Genomic DNA, 20,720 nt, shown 5'->3' on the forward strand with positions numbered 1-20,720 from the left:
TTGGAGAACTTCTGCTGGTGTGGATTATTTTGTGCTCAGCCATGCAGGCTTGAGTTTTTCTCCTTCCTCACTCTGAGTCCCCAGGCTTCTGATCTTGCTGTTATTAAAATGGGATGGGAATGAGAGATTTTCCAGCACTTCACTGAGAGGCTGAGCTGCTCTAGCATTTATCAGGAGTGCTTTTCATCCCTGAGTGCTGGCATGGATCTCCCTAAGGACAGGGAACTTCTGGGATCATCTTCCCCATTGGGAAGACCAGCCATGAGCAGGAGGAGACAGATTGATCCTCAGAGTCCTGGAATATCTTCTGCTCTCGTTTTTCTTCCAGGGCTGTTGAGCTGCAGCTGAGCCAACAGCAGAGAGACAAAACCTGTGCAAAGCCACCCTGCAGGCTGGAGGTGCAATGTTTCCAAAACAGCCCAGGGAAGGCAATGGTTAGGTGCAAACTTGTCAGCACGAAACAAGACAATAGAAATAAAAAGCAAATAAAAGACTTCAAAGTTCATTTTAACATCTTTTATCAATGCTGAATTTCCATAATTGCTGACAATAAAGTAGGAGTGGAGCAGAATAAGGTTCAAAAAGGAGAAAATGAACAAAGTACTCCAATAACAAAAAAATACAAATCCCTCACAAGTTGTTTTCCTGTGACTGAAACCACATGTGAAATTGGGCCAAACATTCACAGTACAGCTCCCAGGGCTGAAGTGATACCTACCAAGTAGTGTTTTTTCACTGTTTCCTCTCTGAATTCTTGACTTCATTCCCTCGGCCCTCTGGGGGTATGTGGGCTCCAAGCCCAGCCCTCATTTGCTACTGAGTGAACAGGACTCTGTTCCCATCTCAGGGCTGCCTCCTGTAGTTCCCATTGTCAGCAAAAATTCCTTTAAGGGAATAGCTCTGGTCCCTCCCAAGGTGACTTTTTCCACTCCCACCCTGCCCTACAATTTTATCTCTTTTCAATGCTGTAAGATTATAGGAACTCACTGTGCCTGCTGCAGCACCCCAGAGCAAGTTCCTAAAGACAAATGGAAATGTTTTCCTTCACTGGAAACTTTCATGATTATCTTGTCTTTGCCAGCACCCCTTTAAATCTAACAAGTTATTCACAGAGCTTGGCTCAATATTTTTGGCTGAAGGGCCAAAAGTTGGTGAGGGGCCATCAGTGCATGGAATGACAGGACAAGGGGGACAGATTCCAGCTGACAGAGAAGAGGTTTAGATTGGACATTAGGAAGAATTTTTTCCCTGTGAGGGTGGGGAGGCCCTGGCACAGGGAGCCCAAAGAGAGCAGCTGTGGCTGCCCCATTCCTGGAAGTGTCCAAGACCAGTCTGGATGGGGCTGGGAGCAACTCAAACCATTCTGGCCTTCTGTGAGCTCCTCAGCCTTTGAAGAACTGACCAAGACCCAGAATCAAACGAAGCCCATAAGCAAAAATGTGGCCTTTGGTATTTGGGAGAGGAATGTCTCCAGAGGGGCAGACTCCATTCCCCCCCTGAGCAGCCTGTTCCATGTCTTCTCCCATTGCTGCTGCTGGGATTTATCCTTCAGTGCTGGAGCTATTTCAAGGCAGAGCTGCTCAAGGTGCTCAGCAGGCAAAGCTCTGCCCCTGGCTCTGGTGACAGCCCTTCTGTCACTGCCTCAGAGCCTCTGCAGCCACTCACAGCCTCTGCCTGCTGAACCCAGCCAGAGATTAGATTTGATTACACAAGAATTCATTAGGATTATCTAATGATATTAGGCACCACTACTCTGCCAAATTCCTGATGAGTAATGGCTTGTAGTATTGCAGCCATGTAGGAAACCCATAAAACTCTGTTCTCTGACCTTCGCTTCAGTTCCTGAGTCACGAGCTTCAGTTTCTGCATATCCTTGCTCCAGAGCCACAACTACAACTCCTCTGGAGGTATTTTTAATGGAGAGCCAGTGCAGGGGGATGTTACATTGATTTCAAACTGGCTAATCTGGGCTTGTTCCCATTCATCAGCGTCATCCTGCTGCTGTAGAGATGGAAACAAGCCAGGAGCCGTGCACCATTCCTACCTGTCGCAAGAAGCAGGTGGGTGTGGGTGAGAGGGAGCGGAGGGAAATGTTTCCTTCACCTAAATCCCAGTTAAAGTGATACAGTTCTTCAGGCAAACATTGCACCCACCCCTGCGTGGCTCTGGGTGCTGCCAGCCAGCCACGGAGAGCAGGAAAATTAGGGTGTAACTGTGGGAAATAACCTTGGCTAATATTTAAGGACAAATAATTGCATAATAAAATAAATAAATTAGTATTACTATTTTTTATTCGCTGCTGGTCATTCTGGCTGAAGTTGTGATGTCTCGTTGGTGATACTCCCGTGCCGTGATTTTAGTGCAGAGGAACCCCAGTGGCACTCGCTGTTTCCAGAGTTTGGAGCAGCAGAACAGACGAGATCTGCTCAGGCAAGGGCTCGCACGAGTCACGCCACAGGTGACAGCACCTGAGCAGGCAGGTGCCCACCTCAGCGTCACCTCCCCGCTATTCTGCGCTCCCCAAGTCGCGCTGACACCTGCTTTACTCAGTGTTTACTCAGTGTTTACTCTGTGTTTACTCAGTGTTTACTCTCCCTGGCTGGTTTCCCCGCAGCCTCTGTGCCCGCTACCCCCGCACGCTCGCCCCTCGCCCGCTCCAGGGCTCTGTGCGAAGCCCCCCGGAGCAAAACACATCCGCACCCCAGCCGGAGGGGGTTCATCTCCATCAGTGACCGCACGGACCGAGGGGTCCGTCCCCATCACTGACCGCACGCCCCCCGCCCGGAGCGCGGCGCGGGGCACGCTGGGAGCTGTAGTCCTGCGGCACGCGCTCCCGCGGCGGCGCGGCGGCGGCAGGACTCGGTTACCCAGCGTGCCTCGCGGCTTATTTAAGGCACGGCGGCGGGCGAGGAGCGCAGTGACCATGTGGACGCGCAGCTGAGGCGGCGGCGGGCGCAGCCTCCGGGAGCGGGACGGGGAGCGCCGCGGGAGTGGGGCTGCCGAGCCGCCCGTAGCCCGCCCCGCCGCCTCCGCAGCCAGGTACGGCCGGGAGAGAGCGGGTACGGCTGGACAGGGAGGGAGGCGGCGAGTGGCCGCCGGAGCAGCCCCGTCCCGCAGCCCGAGGGATGCAGCTTGGTGCTGGGCGGGGATGCCCGGGGATGCAGCCCGTTGCTAGGCGGGGATACCCGGGAATGCAGCCCGCTGCTGTGCAGGGCTGCATTCCCGTGCTCGGCGGGGATGCCCGGCCGCCGCAGCCCTGGCAGGACCGGGCAGAGTCCCCTCCGCCCTCCCGGCGGGTCCCGCAGCGCTGCCGGACCGGGGTCCCGTCCCCGGGACCACCGTGGGCTCGGCACTGGAGCTGCGCGTCCGCTCCAACTTTCCCCATGTTCTTGCCCCCGAGCTCGGGGCTCGGCTGCGAGGGATGTTTGGCGTTATGTAAACACTCGTGAGCGCCGATGGGGACTTGGCTATGGGCGCTCTTCCTCTTAAATGGTCAAAAAGCGGGCAGCTGTGGGTGGATGTTTCGGAGGGTCCCGGTGACTGGCCTGACAGGCCAAATATTTGGCTGTTTCCTGGACTACAATAACTGGACTTCAGCGGGGGAAGGGGTGGGGGCACATGTGCATTCCCCATGCACGTACGTGGGATGTGCCATAATCCCGAGCGGTTTCACGGCTCCGTGCCGAGCGCCCGGCTCCTGCGGGTTGTTTGGGGCCGGCTCTGCCCCGCGATCCTCCGGCTCTGCACGGGCTCCCTGTGCCTGTTCCCTGCGGGGTCCCGGGGCTTTTCCCCGAGGGAAAATGCTCCGTGCACCGGGACCAGCTGGGGCTGGCTCAGCCTTTTCCCTCCCTGCCCCAGGTGGGTTTGCTCTGGCTCGCAGGAATTTGTCTAAAAAGGGTCCAACAGGTGAAAGGTTTGAGTTGAATTTATTGCCGTGCAGCGAGCGGTTCTGTGCCTGCTGAGCCACAGATGGATTGGGCTGCGGTCCTGCTGCTCACAAATCAGGAAGGGAGAACGTGGTTAATACAATCCAGATCTTTGCCTGATGAAGATGTAGTGACTGCAAGTCGTGCGGGGAGTAGCGTGTGTGGGAGCTGGTGGTTTTATTTATTAGCAAGGGTCGGCACTTGTGCACGTGTTTTATTTCTTAGTTATTACTTGCCTTTGAGGTTCTTGGGCTCAGAAATTTGCCTGCTATCCCAGGACTTGCAGACCTGTTGAGCCAGAGGCCCATGGTGGAGCTGTTTTCCTTGCAGGGCTCAGCTGTGTGAGTGCGGGATGCCATGTGAGGCCAACATCCCTTCCTTTTCCTCCGTGGTTCCTCTGTGGCCAAGTTAATGGGCTACCAGGCACTGAATTTCTCATTGGTTTCTTTTCTGTACTTTAATTTACGCCAATTTCCTCACACAGCAAATATTCCATGGTCTAAATGCCTGGTGGTTTTGCTGGTGTAAGTGCCTGAAGTAATAACAGTGTTGCAGGGTGTTATGGCTGGAGCAGAGCTTTGGCTGCTCAATGAGAGGAGAAAGCTTGGTGGCATTGGTAAATCCAAAAATTCAGCGTTAACTGAGGGTTAACAGGACACCTGGTGAAACAAAGGTGGAAATAGACCACTGTGGGACAAAGCTGTAGTGCTCAGTGTGCCTAAACCAAAATAAGGAGTCGCTGTGAAAATAAAAACACAGTTCTAGTGTGTTTCAAAACAATCTGATGCTGAGCTGATTATTTCTAATGTTTTCTTTAAGCCGCCTCTTGTTTGTCAGTAGTAGGGGTTTTTCTTGTTAAAATACCTTATTTCCCCAAGATTAAAGTGTTTGCTTAGATGAAGGGTTTTTCCCCCCATCTGCTTGTTTTGCAGTGTTGATTAAGCCTTGAAAATTGTTTCCTCTTACAAGGTTAAATTGGGAAGTAAACAAACAAGAGTAACTTTGGCTTTGCAATCGTGGGGTGGAGCTTAGCTCGGGGAAATGGTTTTTATGAGATGTGCTAATCCTGAGCACCATCGTTGGAGGGTGGAGGAGCCCTCAGTGAAGAGCACAGGAAGGGGACATTTGGTGTTTTGCTTTGGTGGTGGCTGCTGGAGCTGCAGGTTTGGGTGAACGGAGCTGTCCTGGGACTGATGAACAGAGTGGAGGGGATGTAAGGGGCTGTTGTGATCTCTGGTTAGAAATGAGAAATGTGATTTTGGGAGGAATTTGTCACTGGAAGGGGCTGGGAGGTTGTGGAATCCCCATCCCTGGAGGTATCCAAGGAACACTCAGTGCTCCGGGCTGGGGACAAGGTGAGGATTTGGACTCAATGATCCTGGAAGTCTTTTCCACCCTCAGTGGTTCTGTAACATGATTTTATCCACATCACCATCAATCCTCTCGTGTTCCCTCAACAAACTTGTTTTGGCATGGTGTAGTCCAGAAAATGCACAAACGGAGTTAAAGTGAAGAAATAATCTCAAGTCCTGGCAGTTCACAAGTGAGGCCATTGCAGCTGAGAGTGAGAGCTGCAAACCACACTGTCCTGCTGTTGTGTGGTGTGAGGTCTGGGTCTGGTTTTGTAACAACTCCGCTGGTAAAAACAGCACTGAATGTCCCTGACAGTGGGGCAAGCACGAGAACAGGGCACCTGCAGGTTTGGGGTGAATTTTGGGGATCCAGCTCCAGTATTGTGTGTGTGCCAAAGAAAAGGGAACAGTCCTGGGGCTGGTCAGACTGGGGTGGTCCAGAGGTCTGTTCTGGAAGCAGAAGCTCCTTTTGGCTGCTTCTCATCAGATGAGCTGGTCTTTCCTGGTAAATTTCTGAAATGGACAGCATTGAGGTGGAACTTCTTGTTCAGTGCTGTCAGGCAGGATTAAAGCAGATCCCAGATATCCTGAGCCCTTGTCTGGGACTTGTCCTTGAGTTGGAGCCATCAGAAGAGCAGGTGTTGCTTGTTCTGGTGAGCTCTTGGAGCAGGTGGAGCTGCTCTTGGCCACCTGGGCTCGTTTGTGTCCGGTGGGCAAGCGACCAGAGCCACCTGAGCTATCCCAGCACTGGTGCAGTCCCTGTACTGGGCACTGCTGGGGCATCTCCTGTCTCGGGGGAAGCTCTGGGACCCTCAGTGCAAGAAAAGCATTGAGGGGCTGGAGAGTGTCCAGAGATGGGAATGGAGCTGGGGAAGGGTCAGGAGCACCATGAGCAGCTGGGGGGGCTCAGCCTGGAGAAAAGGAGGCTCAGGGGGAATTTCTGGCTCTGCACAACTCCCTGACAGGAGGGACAGCTGGGGATCAGGCTCTGCTCCCAGGGAACAGGGACAGGAGGAGAGGGAATGGCCTCAGGCTGGGCTAGGGGATGCTCAGGTTCAATATTAGGAAAAATAACTTCACTTGAGAAAGTAGCCAAGCATTGAAATGGGCTGCCCAGGTAGGGTTCCCATCCCTGGAGGTGTTCAAAGATTGAGCAGATGTGGCTCTTCCTGACAGGGCTGAGTGGGCACAGTGCTATCAGTTTAATTCCATACCTGGGAGGGCTTTTCCAACTTCCATGATCCCGTGATTCTGGCTGGTTTGTTGATTATGACACAGCAAACTCCTTTGGACTATCTGATGTGTCAACTTGCAGAGTGTACTGGGAGTCTTTGAGACATTATTACCCCATAAATACAAGATAGTTATAGTTGTAGGATTGTCTTAAAGCCAGGAGGAATCTGAGGCTCCCGTGGGAGGTGGGATGAGGGTAGTGGCTCTGTAGTAGCTGGTAGACGAGCTGCTGGCTCTCCCGTGGGTGAGTGTGAGGGAAGGCGGCCTCACCAAAGCAGCTTATGGAGACCAAGGGGTTTAGAGGCAGAAAACCATGTGCTGCTAGAAAGTTATGTAAATGTAACATCTCTGTCACAATGAGACTGTAGTGGAAATCCTGATTCCTAAAAGTCCGCATTACTCTATGTCCCAAATCGGTTTCTTCTGCTACAATGGCAGCAGAAACTGAAGGAGCTGTTTCTGTGCTGTTGGTGTGTGATAATGCACAAGGGGAGCCAAAAGCTGCCCAGTTTGATCCAGTGGCCTGTGCTGGGTGGGGCCAGGTGCTGCTTTACAGACTGGAAGAGCAGTGGAGAGTGTCCCTGTGCTGCAGGGCCGGATGCTGGCTGTGTCCATGGCTGTTCCAAGAGATTCCTGTGCTCTTCCGCCGAGCCTCTCCTGGAGGCTGCTGCGGGAGGCAGGATGCCAAAACTGCACAAGCTTTGATATTCCTGTCTAATTTCTGCTCCCCATGGACACTACAAAAGCACTACAGCAATTATTGCCTGGTTCTCTGTCTCAGCACTGGGAGGCAGTGGCTGGAGATGGAGGCAGATCCCTCTTTCCAGGGTGCTGCATGTACTTGTTAGGTTGGCAGAGGCATCCAGAGGCTCCTTGTGTGGCTCTTGCTTGTGCTGTACCTGTTGAGAAAGTACATTTCCAGGTCTTCAGGGCAGCTGTGGTTTATGGGATCAAATTTGCTCAGAGAAACCGTGGATGATCTGTCCCTGGAAGTGTCCAAAGCCAGGCTGGAGAGGGCTTGGGGTAGTGGAAGGTGTCCCTGCCCATGGCAGAGTGGCAATGAGAGGATCTTCAAGGTTCCTTCCAACCCAAACTGTTCTGGAATTCCATTCTGTGAAAAAGATGAAATGGAAACTAGAGGAACTGTAATTCCAGTGAGGGAAGCTGCAACATTCAGCTGTGGGTTCTGAACTCAGAGGAGTTTCATTTTCATGCTTGTGGTTTTGGTTAAGCTTCCCAAAACTTGGATCAGAACTTCTTAGCAGCGTTCTATGGAGAATGAAATGTCAGTTGATATCTGAGCAAGTTAACCCACTGGAGCAAAAAATGTGTTGGAAATGTGCATGGAAGTTTGTGTTATTTGGGGATTTGTGGCTTGTGGCAATGTAATTGCATCTTCATGTGCCAGAAAGCCAACATGAAGAGTGCTGCAGGAAGCTGAGTGGTCATATCTCACTGATAATCTTCTCTGGAGGCGTCCAAGGCCAGGCTGGACAGGGTTTGGAGCACCCTGGGACAGTGGAAAGGAGTGGAGGATTATCTTTCAGGTCCCTTTGAAGCCAAACCAGTCTGTGACTGATCATTTGGCTGCAGAGGTGATCAAAGGAGGGGGAATAGCTCTGAGAAATGGAAATGCCAGATGTTTCTGGGTTAGGATGTGAGGTAATGCCTCTGCTTTGGGAGGAACATGATGCTGAGCTCTAAGGGACAAGGCTTGGTTGGTTGAACTCAGTGTCACGATGGACACAGGCAGCTCATCCTCTCCTCATCCAGTGCATGATGGCTGTGGTCAGAAGATGATAATTTCTGAGCATGCACATAGAAGAAATTTCTGATCATAGTAGGCCAAAAAATGGCTGTTGCCCAAAGACTGTACTTTGTTTTTTATTTTATGTAATTGTTTAGTAGCAATTTCTGCATGGAACTTCTGTAAACATTTCTTTTGTGCCTTGGCCCATCCTTTCCACTTCTTCAGAAATTCAGAAATCTGCCAAGAAGTTGTGAAGAAAAAAAGCTTTGTTTGCAGTCCAGCTCTGTCCCGTCTGCATCCTACTCCAAGAAGAAACACATGGCCACAGATGCAGACGCTGACCTCGGCTGGCTGATGGTGCTTGATCTGAAGGGTTAATTGAAAACTTCTGATTAAAATAACTCTGCAATCCTTGGCTGCTCCTCTGTGAAGTGTTCAGTAGATTCAGATGCTAATGCTCGTGGGTGGCTCAGTATTTTGAACCTTTGCCTTCTAGAAAATTACAGTTGGGAGGCCAACAGGTACAAGTCAGCCTGGGAAGCGGAGCCTTCATCTGTAAAGCAGCCCGGCCCACCAGGGCTTTGGAGCTCAAAGTAGGTCCCCTGGCCACCAGTGGCTCTCCACACGTGCCCATCATGTGCTGGCAGTGGCTCCTCCTCTTGGGCTGGTTGTCCCAGGCGCTGAGGTTTTATCCAGAGAGCCAGAGCCAGCGGAGGTGTCCGGGAGGGTCCTGCCTCGGGGACAGCAGCAGCGCTCGGAGCCCGCAGGAGCGGGAGGGACACAAGCGTTGGCCTCGCTGCCAGAGGGGACCCGAGCGTGCCGGGGGCCACCGTGGCCAGCGCAGCCCTGGAGACCGACAGCGGCCCCAGCATGGAGGAGAGGGAGCCCCCGCCGAGGTGAGGGGACGGGCAGGGAAGGTGCTGGGCACTGGGAGCTGCTGCAGGGGATGGAGGCGAGGGAGCCGCTGCCGAGTTCGAGGAGCACGCAGGGCTGATGTGGGGAGCGGGGTGAGGGAACCAGCCCCGCTGTGGTGAGCCCTCAGCAGGTACCTGGCCACGCAGAGTGACACTGGGGACTCTTGTGTGCCATCTTTGTTCCTTGGCCGAACTCCAGTTGGGTGTAATAAACCAAGCTTGCTCTCTTTCCCCGTGACATTGGTTGTCCTGGTCCTTTTGGCGTGTTCCAGCTCTCTCCTGATGGAAATATGCTGGAAAACATTGTGTGCTCACAGAGACCTCGTCCAGAGGCTGATGTCCATCCAGGCTGCCTCCTCCCAGCAGGGCTGGAGCCAGCAGGGCTGGACTTCCAGGAAGTATCAACTTCAGTAAGTGCTCCTTACTTTTCATGGGATTAAGAAGATGCTGTCAGGTTGTACTTGCTTTGGAACAAAAAAAATGCTATTTTTCCCCTGACAGTGTGTCTCTAATAGATTTTCTTTTTCCAGCTGTCTGCAGATGCCTGTCAATAGGACCTGTCAGTCGTGTTTCTTACCTCAGTGGCTCCTGTGTGAGGGATTGCTGTCAGAGTGTAAATTCCATGCTTTTGACCTGAATTTTCTCTAACTAGCTTGTCTGGTTGCACTAGGCAAATAATTACAAAAAAAAAAAAAAGGAAGCAGGTGCCCTTTCTAAGGAGAAAAGGACACTGTGAACGTTTGCTTTCCTGTACTGAGGTTTTATTGAGGTTAAAGTTACTGAAATGAGCGGCTTTATCTGTTTCCTTAAACTGCTGCTGCACCTATGAAATAGTAACTTCTGAATAACTTTGTCACTGATATGATAAAAAAAATCTATTTATCTATTGTGGAGTGGCAAATAGTATGAATAGAACATAATTAACTTGGCCATCATCTTGCTGTGTGAATTTACACTCCTCTTCCTACTTATTTTTAGAGGAAGGGGAAGCGTGTGCTTGATTGGATGTGCAGTGAGAGCGATCTCTCTCCTGGGAGCGGAGGGGAGCGTGGGCTGGTGGATGGGGATTCGGGAGACCTGGATTCAGATCTGGGCTCCGAGGCTGACCTGCTGCATGTCCTTGAGAAAGTCACAGCTCTGTGCTGCTCCTTCCTTCCCCTCTTCCCCAGCCTCCATCTTGCCTGCTCAGCCTGGAAATCGGGGAAAAAATCTGCGTTTTAAGCGTCGGGAGGAAAAATCCTTGGTCTGAGAAAGTGCATTTCTCCTCCTTAATCTAACGGCACATCAGCCGCCCATGTGTGGCAGAGAGCAGCCTCCTGGACATGAAAGGTTGCAGCTGAAGGGGAAAACAAGATCCTGTGGTAGATAAATGTACTGCACTGATAGGTTTTCTTTTAACATGCAGTCTCTGAAATGGAACTCCATGAAACAGCGGTGCTGAGCTGGGTCCCACTGCAGGTGTATGAGGATGCTGGTGTCCAGGACGTGGCCAGCTTCACATCCCAAAATCCCTTTATTTGCTTTCCCTGGCAGCTAAAAGAGCTGCTTTTAGATTTGCTAAGTCAGAAGCTTTGCAGATGACAGAGCTCTGTCCTCAGCCCCAGCACGGTGATTATTCACTGGGTGAGCTTTTAAATAAAGCACTTCCTCCCTTCTTCGGCTGTTTTCATGGGATTCTTGGGAATCTTTCTTAGCGTCCTCGGGGAGGAAACCTTCCCTTTTTTTTTACTGAAATAAGAATGAGAAACATCAGGTTTGGGTTCAGATTTTCAAGTTAGCTGCACCTGGGAAAATACAGAATTCTCTGTGGGTGTTACCCAAAAAACCACATGAAATCTTGATTAGCCTGTAGGGCCAAATTTTCAGCCTAGTAATCTTGTAAAATTTGGATTTACCAGATCATCTAAGCACTGGATTTTCAGTGTAATACAGGGTTTGGTTGCATTTAAAAAAATGTTAACTTCCTTGGCCTAGTTTACCAACATTAATGACTCGATTCCATTTAATTCAAGCACAGACTTACCTGGTCTTGGGGTTTCTCAGATCTGCTAATTTCCAGATGATTGTGCTTATGCCATTAAGCAGTTCTCTGTGTTTGCTTTTTTGTTGTCTCTCTACCCTTAAACTCTGGTCTTGTTTCTGTCAAAAACTGAAACAGAATTAAACTTCCACTCTGGAATTTCCTGTCGGCTGTAATGAGGTCGAAACACTTAAGTACAGTTTGAGATTCTATTCTTAAACAACCGAGATAGTGAAAAAGACTTCGATAAAGTGCTGCTCCAGTTTTGCTACCAGTCCATATAAAATTGCCAGTGTTTATTGAATTGTTTAGTGAAAATCTGCCAGTAGAGACCTGAGTGCATCCTGGGACTGTGAGGCACAGCAAGGAGATTTTTTTTTCTCTAAACAGACATAATTTGAAGCATCTTAGAGTAATTTGTGTCCCAGTTGCTGGGAATCAAACAGTCGGCAATAAGGCACATTTGGCCTTGTTTATTTTACAAACAGGATTTGCAGTCGTGGAGTAAAGAATTAAAATCCTACACAAAGCAGACGTGTGAGACGTGAAATCAGGGAAGTAGCTTTGGATTCTTCGGAAAAGCCTTTTCACACATGCTGGAGACGAGGAATGACAGTGCAAGGATGTTGTCACAAGCAGGGACTTCAAACGGGGCCTTGACTCGGCTCTCCAAGGAAAGCAAACTCCCAGTGCTGCTCTTGAAACCTGTTTTTTCTGACTTAGCGTCGGCAGCGAGATGAGTGATGGGAGAAATTAGCGTGAAATGTTTACAAAGAGGTTGTGTTTCCCGTTCTGAGGGTTTCAAAAGGCAGCTGTCTCATTGAGGTGTTTGATACTGAGCAGTCAGCTTGATTTCGCTGTGTTTTCACTGTTAATCCTGCTTTAACTGCTGGTGTGAAATGTGTTTTCATGAGAAAAAGGATTGAATTTCAGGGGCTATATTCAGCTTATCCTGGCTTGTTCAAGGCCATTAGGCTGAGCATATGCTTTGCTTGTGCCCTAAAATACAGCAGAGTCCTGAGAGCTGCTCTGGGTCTGCAGAGCTTCTCCTTGGGTTTGGGGACAATCCGTGGTCAAGGACTGCTACAAACCCTTCCTTTGTGCTTCAGAACTCGTTCTGTTCAGTCCCTTATACTGCAGGAGAAGCAGCTGGTCTTGAGGATACGCACAAAACCATCTGTAGCAAGAAATAGAAGTGAACCCCGGAGCTGTGTCGCTTTCTGTTCAGTCAGAAGATCAAACTCTGAGTGCGGTGGTGCAGATTGTGCTGGCCAGAGCAGGAGGGGAAAGTCCTGAAGCTCCTGGGCTGAGCAGGAGGTTTTCCTGGGTTTAGTTCTCTGCCTGCATTTAGCTAATGCACGTTCAGATCCAGCCCCACTGAGCAAAGCTGGCAGAAAAACCTGTAGGTCGGTGTCTTGAAATTCACATAAAATTCAGCAAATTTCTATGTTTGTTTGTTTATTTTAGTCAGTTTCATAAACAGAAACTTGATTTTGTTTTCCTGTGCAGATAAACTGTATTTAAAACATACTGAGACTAACTTTGGTATAGAAATGAGGAAACAGTCACCAACATAATTACAAAAATTCAGGCTTTCAGGGCTTAAAAATACTGTAGAATGTGTTCATATCTCAGGAATTTTTTGATGTCTATGGGCAGATATAGTTAACTTCTCAATGCACAGTCCACTTTTAGTTCACGTTGCTTTTGTAGCCTGGCAAGTCCTTCTGTCTGTTAAAATTAGAACCTTCAGCTTAGTGGGAAAAGAACATTATTTTTAAAGCTTGGGTTGCTGCTGTCAATGTTGCCACCTGAGTTAAGCTGCTTGAAGAAACCTGGCTTCATTTTTGCCAGATAATGCCATGCTTATCAGTGCTTCATCTTTGATTTTATTTAGAGTGAGTTTACCTGGAGGGAATCTTGTTTTCCTGCAGTGTTTAAGGGGAAGAGGAGGCCGATGCTCCCTGGGTAACTCTGCTGTGTTTGAGCTGAACAGGATGAATTTCCTGCAGGGCTCCCCTCTTGCAAGGCTCTGAGAGTGCCATTAAAGCTGGGATTATGCACAGAATAACTGCAAATGTTCTCTTAGGGCGCTCCCCCTCCTCTTGTATAAATCAATTGCTCTTGGCACTGCCGTATCTAAAATAAATAAATAGTGGGGTAATGGCTGCATTTGTCTATGGAGCACAATTGCTTTTTGAGCAGCAGGATTGTGCTGTACCCACAAGAGCCAGGTACTGGGGAGGGTGAAAATCCTCCTGTCCTGCCCTTCCTGATGCTCTGATGGTCATCCCTGGCAGTGGGAAGTGTCCCCTCCACAGCCAGGGGGACACACATGGATGCTCTGACTGATGTGTCCTGGAGAAAACCTGTTCTGCTCAGTCCCTCTGGTCTCCCTGTGCTGGGAATTGGGGATAAATGTGCCAAGGCTGACAGATTTTTGCTGCCTCTGCTTCTGGCTTGTCTTGCTGAAGAAAATAATCAAAAATGACCCCCATCGAGGTCTGATTTTGGGAGGATTGGTGTGATCAGTATGTTTTAGGAAGAGGTTTTCAAACTAGATACCTGGAAATTTTGCTCTTGAAAACTTCCCAGTTTTACTTTTTCCTTCACATTTCCCAGCTGTCAAAGGTAGAAAATCCTCCATTTGAGGTGGCTGATCATTTGGTGTTTGATGCCAATAACTGGAGTGATTTTGGTAGTCCCTTGTGAAGAGACTGTAAAAAGCTTTGAAGCTAAATCAATATAGCAATGATTTTCTTCCTTTGTGTGTGTGGGGGCCTGTGGGGTCACTGAGTCCTTTCTGCATCTGCCAGTCCAGCGTGTTCCTGAGCCCTGGCCGAGCTGAGCAGCAGCGTTTGGATGGAGGAGTGTCAGGGGGACTGACTTCTTATTAGAGAATAGATGTAGCCAGTGTTCATTTGGACTGTGGGGAAGCCTGAGGATAAATCAGTTATATTTATCAGTATTTATCAGTTTATAGGAGGCTCACCCCAGTGGGAATTGGCTCTCTGCTTGCCGAGGTGGTGGAGCAGCTCCTGGTGTGCTGGAGATGGCATCACACTGATGGCTGTTAGAAAAGTATTCAAAAATACAAGAGAAAGGGGAGTGAGGACTTGGCTGGTGATTAATCCTTGCCTAAGCTTTGGGAAACAAGGTTATTGTAGCCAGATGAGCCCTTTGGAAAGCTGAGGTCCAGCAAAGCTGGAATTGTGAGGAGCACAGCTCTCCTGGTTGGGAGCAGGACAGGCTGGGATTCCAGGCTGCAGCCCAAACCCAGCTCTGCAGTGTGACTTTGGAAACTCATCCCAAAATTCTAAGGATGAGCTGGTGAAGACCCCAGCAGCTCAATTCACTGAGCTGCTGCCAGCCTTAATGCCACCTTTGTAATGCAGAACTCTGTGATGGCTGTGGGTAAAGCTGATAAACATTTATTAGTGAAATTTTCAGTAAATTGCAGAAAAGCTTTTTTTAGGGGCTTGCACTGTCAGAATATGTCAGAGTTACAATTTCATGGTATGTTGGGGTCTTTCTTGGTGAAGAAAATGTAAGAAAATTGAGGCTGTATCCTGGAAAGGGATGCAGGAATTTTGTCCATCCCTGAGCCTGGTTTTGGGCAGTGGTGTGAGACTATTTTTTTCCCCTCAAGAGAAAAATCTCTAATGGAAGTCAATCATTTTGACTGTCACATTCCCTTGGGAACATCTGTGGTGAACATCTGCCTCTTGTGAGGAAAAAGCAATCCCCCTCACAGGGGGAAACCTTAATGCCGTTGTGGAAAAGGTTAAATTCAAAATATCTGTGGTTTTTGTTGGCTTAGACAGCTTTTACTTTGGGCTGTATTAATTCAGGGTTGAGCCTAATTCTGAGGAATGAAAAGTTTTTTAGTCTGAAGTTGGTAGTTTAACATCCAAGTCAGGAAATGGGAAAAGCTGTGTTTCCAGTGCTGCTAATTCAGTCACTCTGCACATTTCTGTATGTTTTGTGGCATATATCTTAAATAGGTAGCAGTGTTTCTCTGTCCACTTACCAAGAAAGAATGGGAACAGTGTGTAACGTGCAGTGGCTGAAGGACCTGGCATTTAACAAGCAACCTGGAGCCAAAGGGTTTGGTTTTGGCTGCACCCAGATTTGATCCCAGAGGAGCTGAGACCCCTTTACCTGCAAATCAGCCTGGCCTTTTATCTCGTGGTTTTCCTGGATTTGTTTTCCATTGCACCAGTGACACAGATTTACAGGGGTAGAATGTCTATGGTGTGCTTTGATTTAATAATAATGAAAGTTGTTATTGTTATTCCCAGCAGGACAGGTCCTTTGGGAGTGAGGAGGGAGAGCTGGCTGGAGCTTTTTCGACAGAAAAGTGTAACTTTAGGTTTTTATTGCCCTTTCATAGCTGCAAACAGCAGCTTTTAGATCACCAGGAATTTGTCCTTGTTGAGCTCCAATCTTGCCTAACAACCTGATCCTTTTGGTAAACAAGATAATGTCCAGGGAGAGGGATATTTATCCCTGTACAGTCAGAGCTGTGCTCTGGAATAAGCAGAATTTCCTGCTGCTGGCTTCTTCTGCTCTTAGACCACTTAGAACCTCTTTGGGTGTGATGGAGAGAGGGTGGAGGTGGTGTGAGTTCTTTTCCCTCAGCTGTGGGAGCGTGGCCCTGGGCAGTGTTGGCTGGCAGGGCTCACAGCCTGCCAGGAGGAACCTTGGTGCTCCTGCTGTTGGAAACCTCAAGCACAGGAGCTGCTTGGGCCTTTTGAACCTGGTGATCAAAACGCAGGGCTTGGGAGGATCTCCAGGAGACCAGTAAACGGGCTTGGAAAAGATGTCTTTGAAAATCTGCGCCATTGGGGTTTTTCTAATCTGGGCTCATGTTGTCTCTTTGTTGCTGTGACTGATTGAAACTCACTTTTTTTTCTATATTTATTGAAATGACAGGTGGGTCCTGTGTCATTTGGACTTGGGGCTTTAGAGAAAATAAAGTTCTTAATACAGTGGAAGCTGCCAACACTCAGTGTATGTCTCCTCAGTGTTACATTTAAGCCATCTATTTTAAACCTGGGATTGAAGTATTACTGATTTCACAGGGATTTGGTTTCTGATAAAGCATTTGACTTTGAAAAATCTTAATCTTTCTGTTTTTACATGCAAAAATCTGTTGTCAGGCATGCTGAGTGGGTCTCCACCTAATTCTGGTTTTAGGCCTGCAGGTGTAAGCAGGAGGCTGCTGGTGTGTCAAAATTTTGTCAGAAAATATCGCATGAATTGGGTCAATATTTTGAATTTCTCAGGAGCAGCCTTCCAGCACAAAGGAGAGCCTTTAAAGGATGCTTAAACCAGCCTTTAATTCAGGCAAAGAAATGTGATTTAGATACAAATATGCCTTAAACTGAAGCAGTCCCCTCGCCCCCTTTCCCCCTGGCAGGTGGGATGGAATATCTTGGTACAGCTGCACTGAAATCCAGCATCCTCTGGGATCAGTGCCTGCCTGTGAAGCAGTCCCACGTGGAATGGCATGCCAGGAGCTGCTTGTTTTTCCCTGGTTTATTTTTCCAAGCAAGCACTCTGGCGTGCTGGCTTTTCTTTGATACCTGAAATTCCGCTGGGAGAGCTCGTTGGGTTTTTCAAACAAACCAACAATCAAAGGCAAAGGGTCCTGTTGCTGTAACCTCAGGTAGCTGCACTGAGGAATTCTGCCTGATTAATGTTGTGCTTTATTCTTTATTCTTTCTTCCAGGGGCAATAAGCCAGAGATGACTGACAAGATGTCGAGCTTCCTTCATATTGGAGATATTTGTTCTCTCTATGCAGAGGGCTCAACCAATGGATTTATTAGCACTTTGGGGTAAGAACAGCTGTTCTCTTGTATTCAAAACACTGTAAGAAGGACTGGCAGAGCTCAGCTAGTTCTCCTGAGCCTGATCCCAGGGAATCCTGGCTAAAGCAAGGGAGCTTTATGGATAGATTTGGCCCTAAATTTAAAAATGGCCTAAAGTGAATATGGCAGGGTAGATTTTGGGAGGCTGGAGAGTGTATCAGTGGATGTGGTGCAGTTTTATGTCCTTGGTGGGGAGGAAGAGCCTTGTCAGGTGAAGGGGTGGAGGGGGAATGAATGTAATAATGCAATCCAATGATTTTCATGTTGTTGTCTGTCCCGTGTCCATCTGTGTGTCCAGTCCTGTCCCTCCCTGCCCCCTCCCCAGCCAGGGATGAACAGACCCCAGTGCACTCTGCTGACTGCACAAAGGATGTAGCATAGGCAATGGAAGTAGCTTAAAAAAAATATATCTATCTAACAGAGCAAAAAACAAAATCCCTGACCCAAGTGGTTTAAATACCAGTAACTCACCACTACAGCTAGTTTGGTCTTAAAATTGAGGTTTAATTTAAGTTTCTCCTACAAACAAAATTGTTTATCTCCTATCGAAGGAGCTGTTTTGACCCCTGTGCTGTGCCAGAGCTCTGGAGCTGCAGTGGGAGCTGTGTTGTGCCAGCTCCTGCCCCTGCTTCCCACAGAGCCCCTTGGTGCTGCCTCCCACAAGGACACAGAGCAGGTGCTCTGGGGCAGGGAGAAGCCAATGCTACTCCAGTAACCAAAAAAGTGCCTTTTCACATGGGAAAAGGACGAGCTGGCAGAGCAAAGCCGTGGAATTGGAGCGCAGCTCTGAGGACGGCCAGGGGAATATTTGATCTGCTGAGGAGGAACCTCTGTAAGCATCAGGAGCTGCTTGGGGAGGAACCCTTGCAGGGGAGAAGCTCCAGGAGCAGCTCTGGCCCGTTCCCGAGGGCGGGAGCAGCGTGTGGCACACGGGGATGTGCCCGGAGTGGGGCACACACACAACCTGCTCTTTCTCATTTCCAGTAGCCCTAGGGGCCTCAGGGTGGGTACAGTCACAGCACATTTTTTGATGCCTACAGTCCAGATGCATCTGATAAATGGAGCTCCCAAGCAGGGTACAGAGACAGCATCCTGGTAAGTGCCTCGGCAGGAAACGGTGGGCTGGAATCTCACCCGAGTGACTCCAAACTAACTTGTAGGTTTAGTCCTCTAGCTATTAGGATTCTGGAAAATAAGGGGGCAGAGAAGGAAGCAGTCACTGAAGATGCACCATGATCTATTATAGGAAAGAGAAGAAAATATGGGATGCTGCCAGAAAGGAAAGAAGGTATGATAAAAGCAAGGGATGTAGTAAGTAGGGTTGGTCGAATAGTATTTGGCGAATGTATTTGACAAATTTCCCAGGTCCTCGTCAAATATGACACGTGCACTCTGCAGTCCTGGATCAGCTGTGTAACGGGCCAAATACTATCTGCTGAACACTGGCAACATGAATTATCCTCTACATCTGCCTATTGTTTTTCTTCCCAGTCCTGAAGCGAGTTTGGCAGTAAATAATTCCAGACCAAGTAGAAAGTTGTTCTGCCATGTGGAATCCCACGCGGTGCATGATGAACAGTGTGCAGTGGCTGTGGCTTCTGATGGCATTGCTGAGCAGATATTTTTCACCATGGGTAGTCCTTTTGGTCATGACAGGCCCCCAGCACGTGTTTTGCCTAGGCTTGATGGGATGTTCTCGTGGCAGGCCTAAAGACCCCTCAGTGTTTGAGCCTCCTCTTTGATTTGGTTAGCGCTGTTTTAAGGTAACTGCATTATATAATGGCCACATATCTCTGAGCCTAATTTAAGCCAGAAATCCTAATTGCTATGTGAAACATGAAATGCATTATCATCTTAATAAGCCTTCCTAATCGAATTAGTTTTGTCCCATATTTAATTTAGTCTTTGTCCTGGAGAAAATTAAAGCAGCAAAGGAAAGATTTGGTGTAATTGTCCTCCATCCCATGTGGAGCTTTGACAGTCTGATGTCATAACCATGTGTAATGACTTGTTATGTGGTTACTGAAGGTTGAGGAGCAGATACCACTCTACATTCTAATGCTGTCCTAAATCTCTGAAGAGTGTTCCTATTTAATATTCCTATGACATGTTGCTTAATCAGAACTTTACTCTCACTGTTTCCCGAACTCAGTGCTGTCATCATGATGATTACTGGGGTACAATATATCCTCTTTCGTGTTTCTCACCCTGTAAAATCTTCCTCTTACTAGTTTGGGAAGTTCCTCTTTACTTTCAACTTAATCTCAGATGAGAGGGATACATTGCACTGAGAAATCTGTATGGGATGACCAGAGTAACCTGTTTCCCTGATATTTTTGGCCCTTTGTTCACCAGAAGCAGGTGCTTCATCTCAAATGACAATACCATTCATGTTGGAGCACCTATAAATATATATATTATATATGTAGTGCTGAGTAGGGAGAAAATCCATGGGGAAAAAGCAATTCACTCTGAATGTTTGCACATGCAAATTTTAGATGCATAGAACTGTTGAGCCTACTTAGTTTCTCTGATCTCTTAATTTCCATGCACTTCCTTATTTTCTCTAATTGTTGTCTCAAGATGCTCCCTGCATGTGACCAGCCTCTGCAAGGAACAACTCTCATATTCTAGGTCTCAGTCTTTCTCGAGTTGATTCTGCATGAGAATGGACCTCTCAAACCTCTGACCCTGGAGTTTTACTTTCTACGTTTGTGTAGAAAGCCTCTTTGACAGATTGGGTGTAAGGGGCCAAATTGAGTCATTTAGGATCAAATCAGACCCCAAAGTGTTTGGTTACAGGTGCAATTGTCCAGTTTGGGAAAAGCCCAACTCCACCCTGATCCAAAGCTGCTCAGGCAAAGCTTCTTAACTATTCCCTTTATTCTGTGGGATTTCAGCTGACCCTGTGGGGGATGTGCAGGGACAGACAGCTCTGTCCTGGCATTCCTTCTTGGATTCTCTTGGGTTCACTTGTCCAGCTCCCCCACTCCCTGGCAGAGCAGGAGGAGGTTGGCTCAGTCTCTTGACTCACCTTGCATTTAGCTGGTGAGCAGGAGGGTGCATTTGTGCCTTCCTTTCTCTCAGGAGTCAATTTTTATTGTGGCAGTGACCATTCCTGCCATTTCTTAATACTTGAGGGGTCACAGGGTCAGTGTCCAGTTTGCATAGCTGTCATATTTTCCTATTCTCTATTCATATAAACACATTTGCAGCGTGACTCAAATCTGTCCAAGAGGCAGGAACTGTCCTGAGGCTGTCTGTCACCTCCCTAGAATATGGGCTGTTCTGTCTGCACCTCGAGCAGGGCACATAAAGATGATGCAGAACACAGGAGCAATGACTTATTTATTGTCCCACCTACCAGGAGCATAGCTCTGGGCAACACTGACAATTAGCTGCATGCTTCTGAGAAAGATCTGGCATAAGTTGGCATTTGGGGAATGTCTTCTGCTGAAGTGGCCACTCGGATGAAATATTGCAAGTGAACAACTTTGGTTTTGTTGAGGAGGATGTGAGGGGCTGCAGGGGGATGGAATCTCACTTCACTGCTCATTTCTTTGCAGCCTTGTGGATGATCGGTGTGTTGTACAGCCAGAAGCAGGTGATCTTAACAACCCACCCAAAAAATTCAGAGGTAAGTTGGTCAG

General features: G+C 48.4%; 1 protein-coding gene across 1 annotated transcript in view; it reads left to right on the forward strand.

Annotated features, from left to right (window-relative positions):
• Positions 1 to 2,948: 2,948 nt before the first annotated feature.
• The window catches only part of ITPR1 (inositol 1,4,5-trisphosphate receptor type 1), a 158,540-nt gene continuing 140,768 nt past the window's right edge, over positions 2,949 to 20,720 (forward strand). The window contains exons 1-3 of the mRNA XM_088061743.1: positions 2,949 to 3,039; positions 16,930 to 17,037; positions 20,637 to 20,707. Coding sequence (XP_087917869.1) covers positions 16,946 to 17,037; positions 20,637 to 20,707 — 163 coding nt within the window. The 5' untranslated portion in view covers positions 2,949 to 3,039; positions 16,930 to 16,945. The remainder of the gene's footprint in view (positions 3,040 to 16,929; positions 17,038 to 20,636; positions 20,708 to 20,720) is intronic.

The sequence above is a fragment of the Pseudopodoces humilis genome, chromosome 13 (genome assembly GCF_049639895.1).
Source record: "Pseudopodoces humilis isolate 2021_Gansu_Grassland_sample_001 chromosome 13, ASM4963989v1, whole genome shotgun sequence".
NCBI classification, from domain to species: Eukaryota; Metazoa; Chordata; class Aves; order Passeriformes; family Paridae; genus Pseudopodoces; species Pseudopodoces humilis.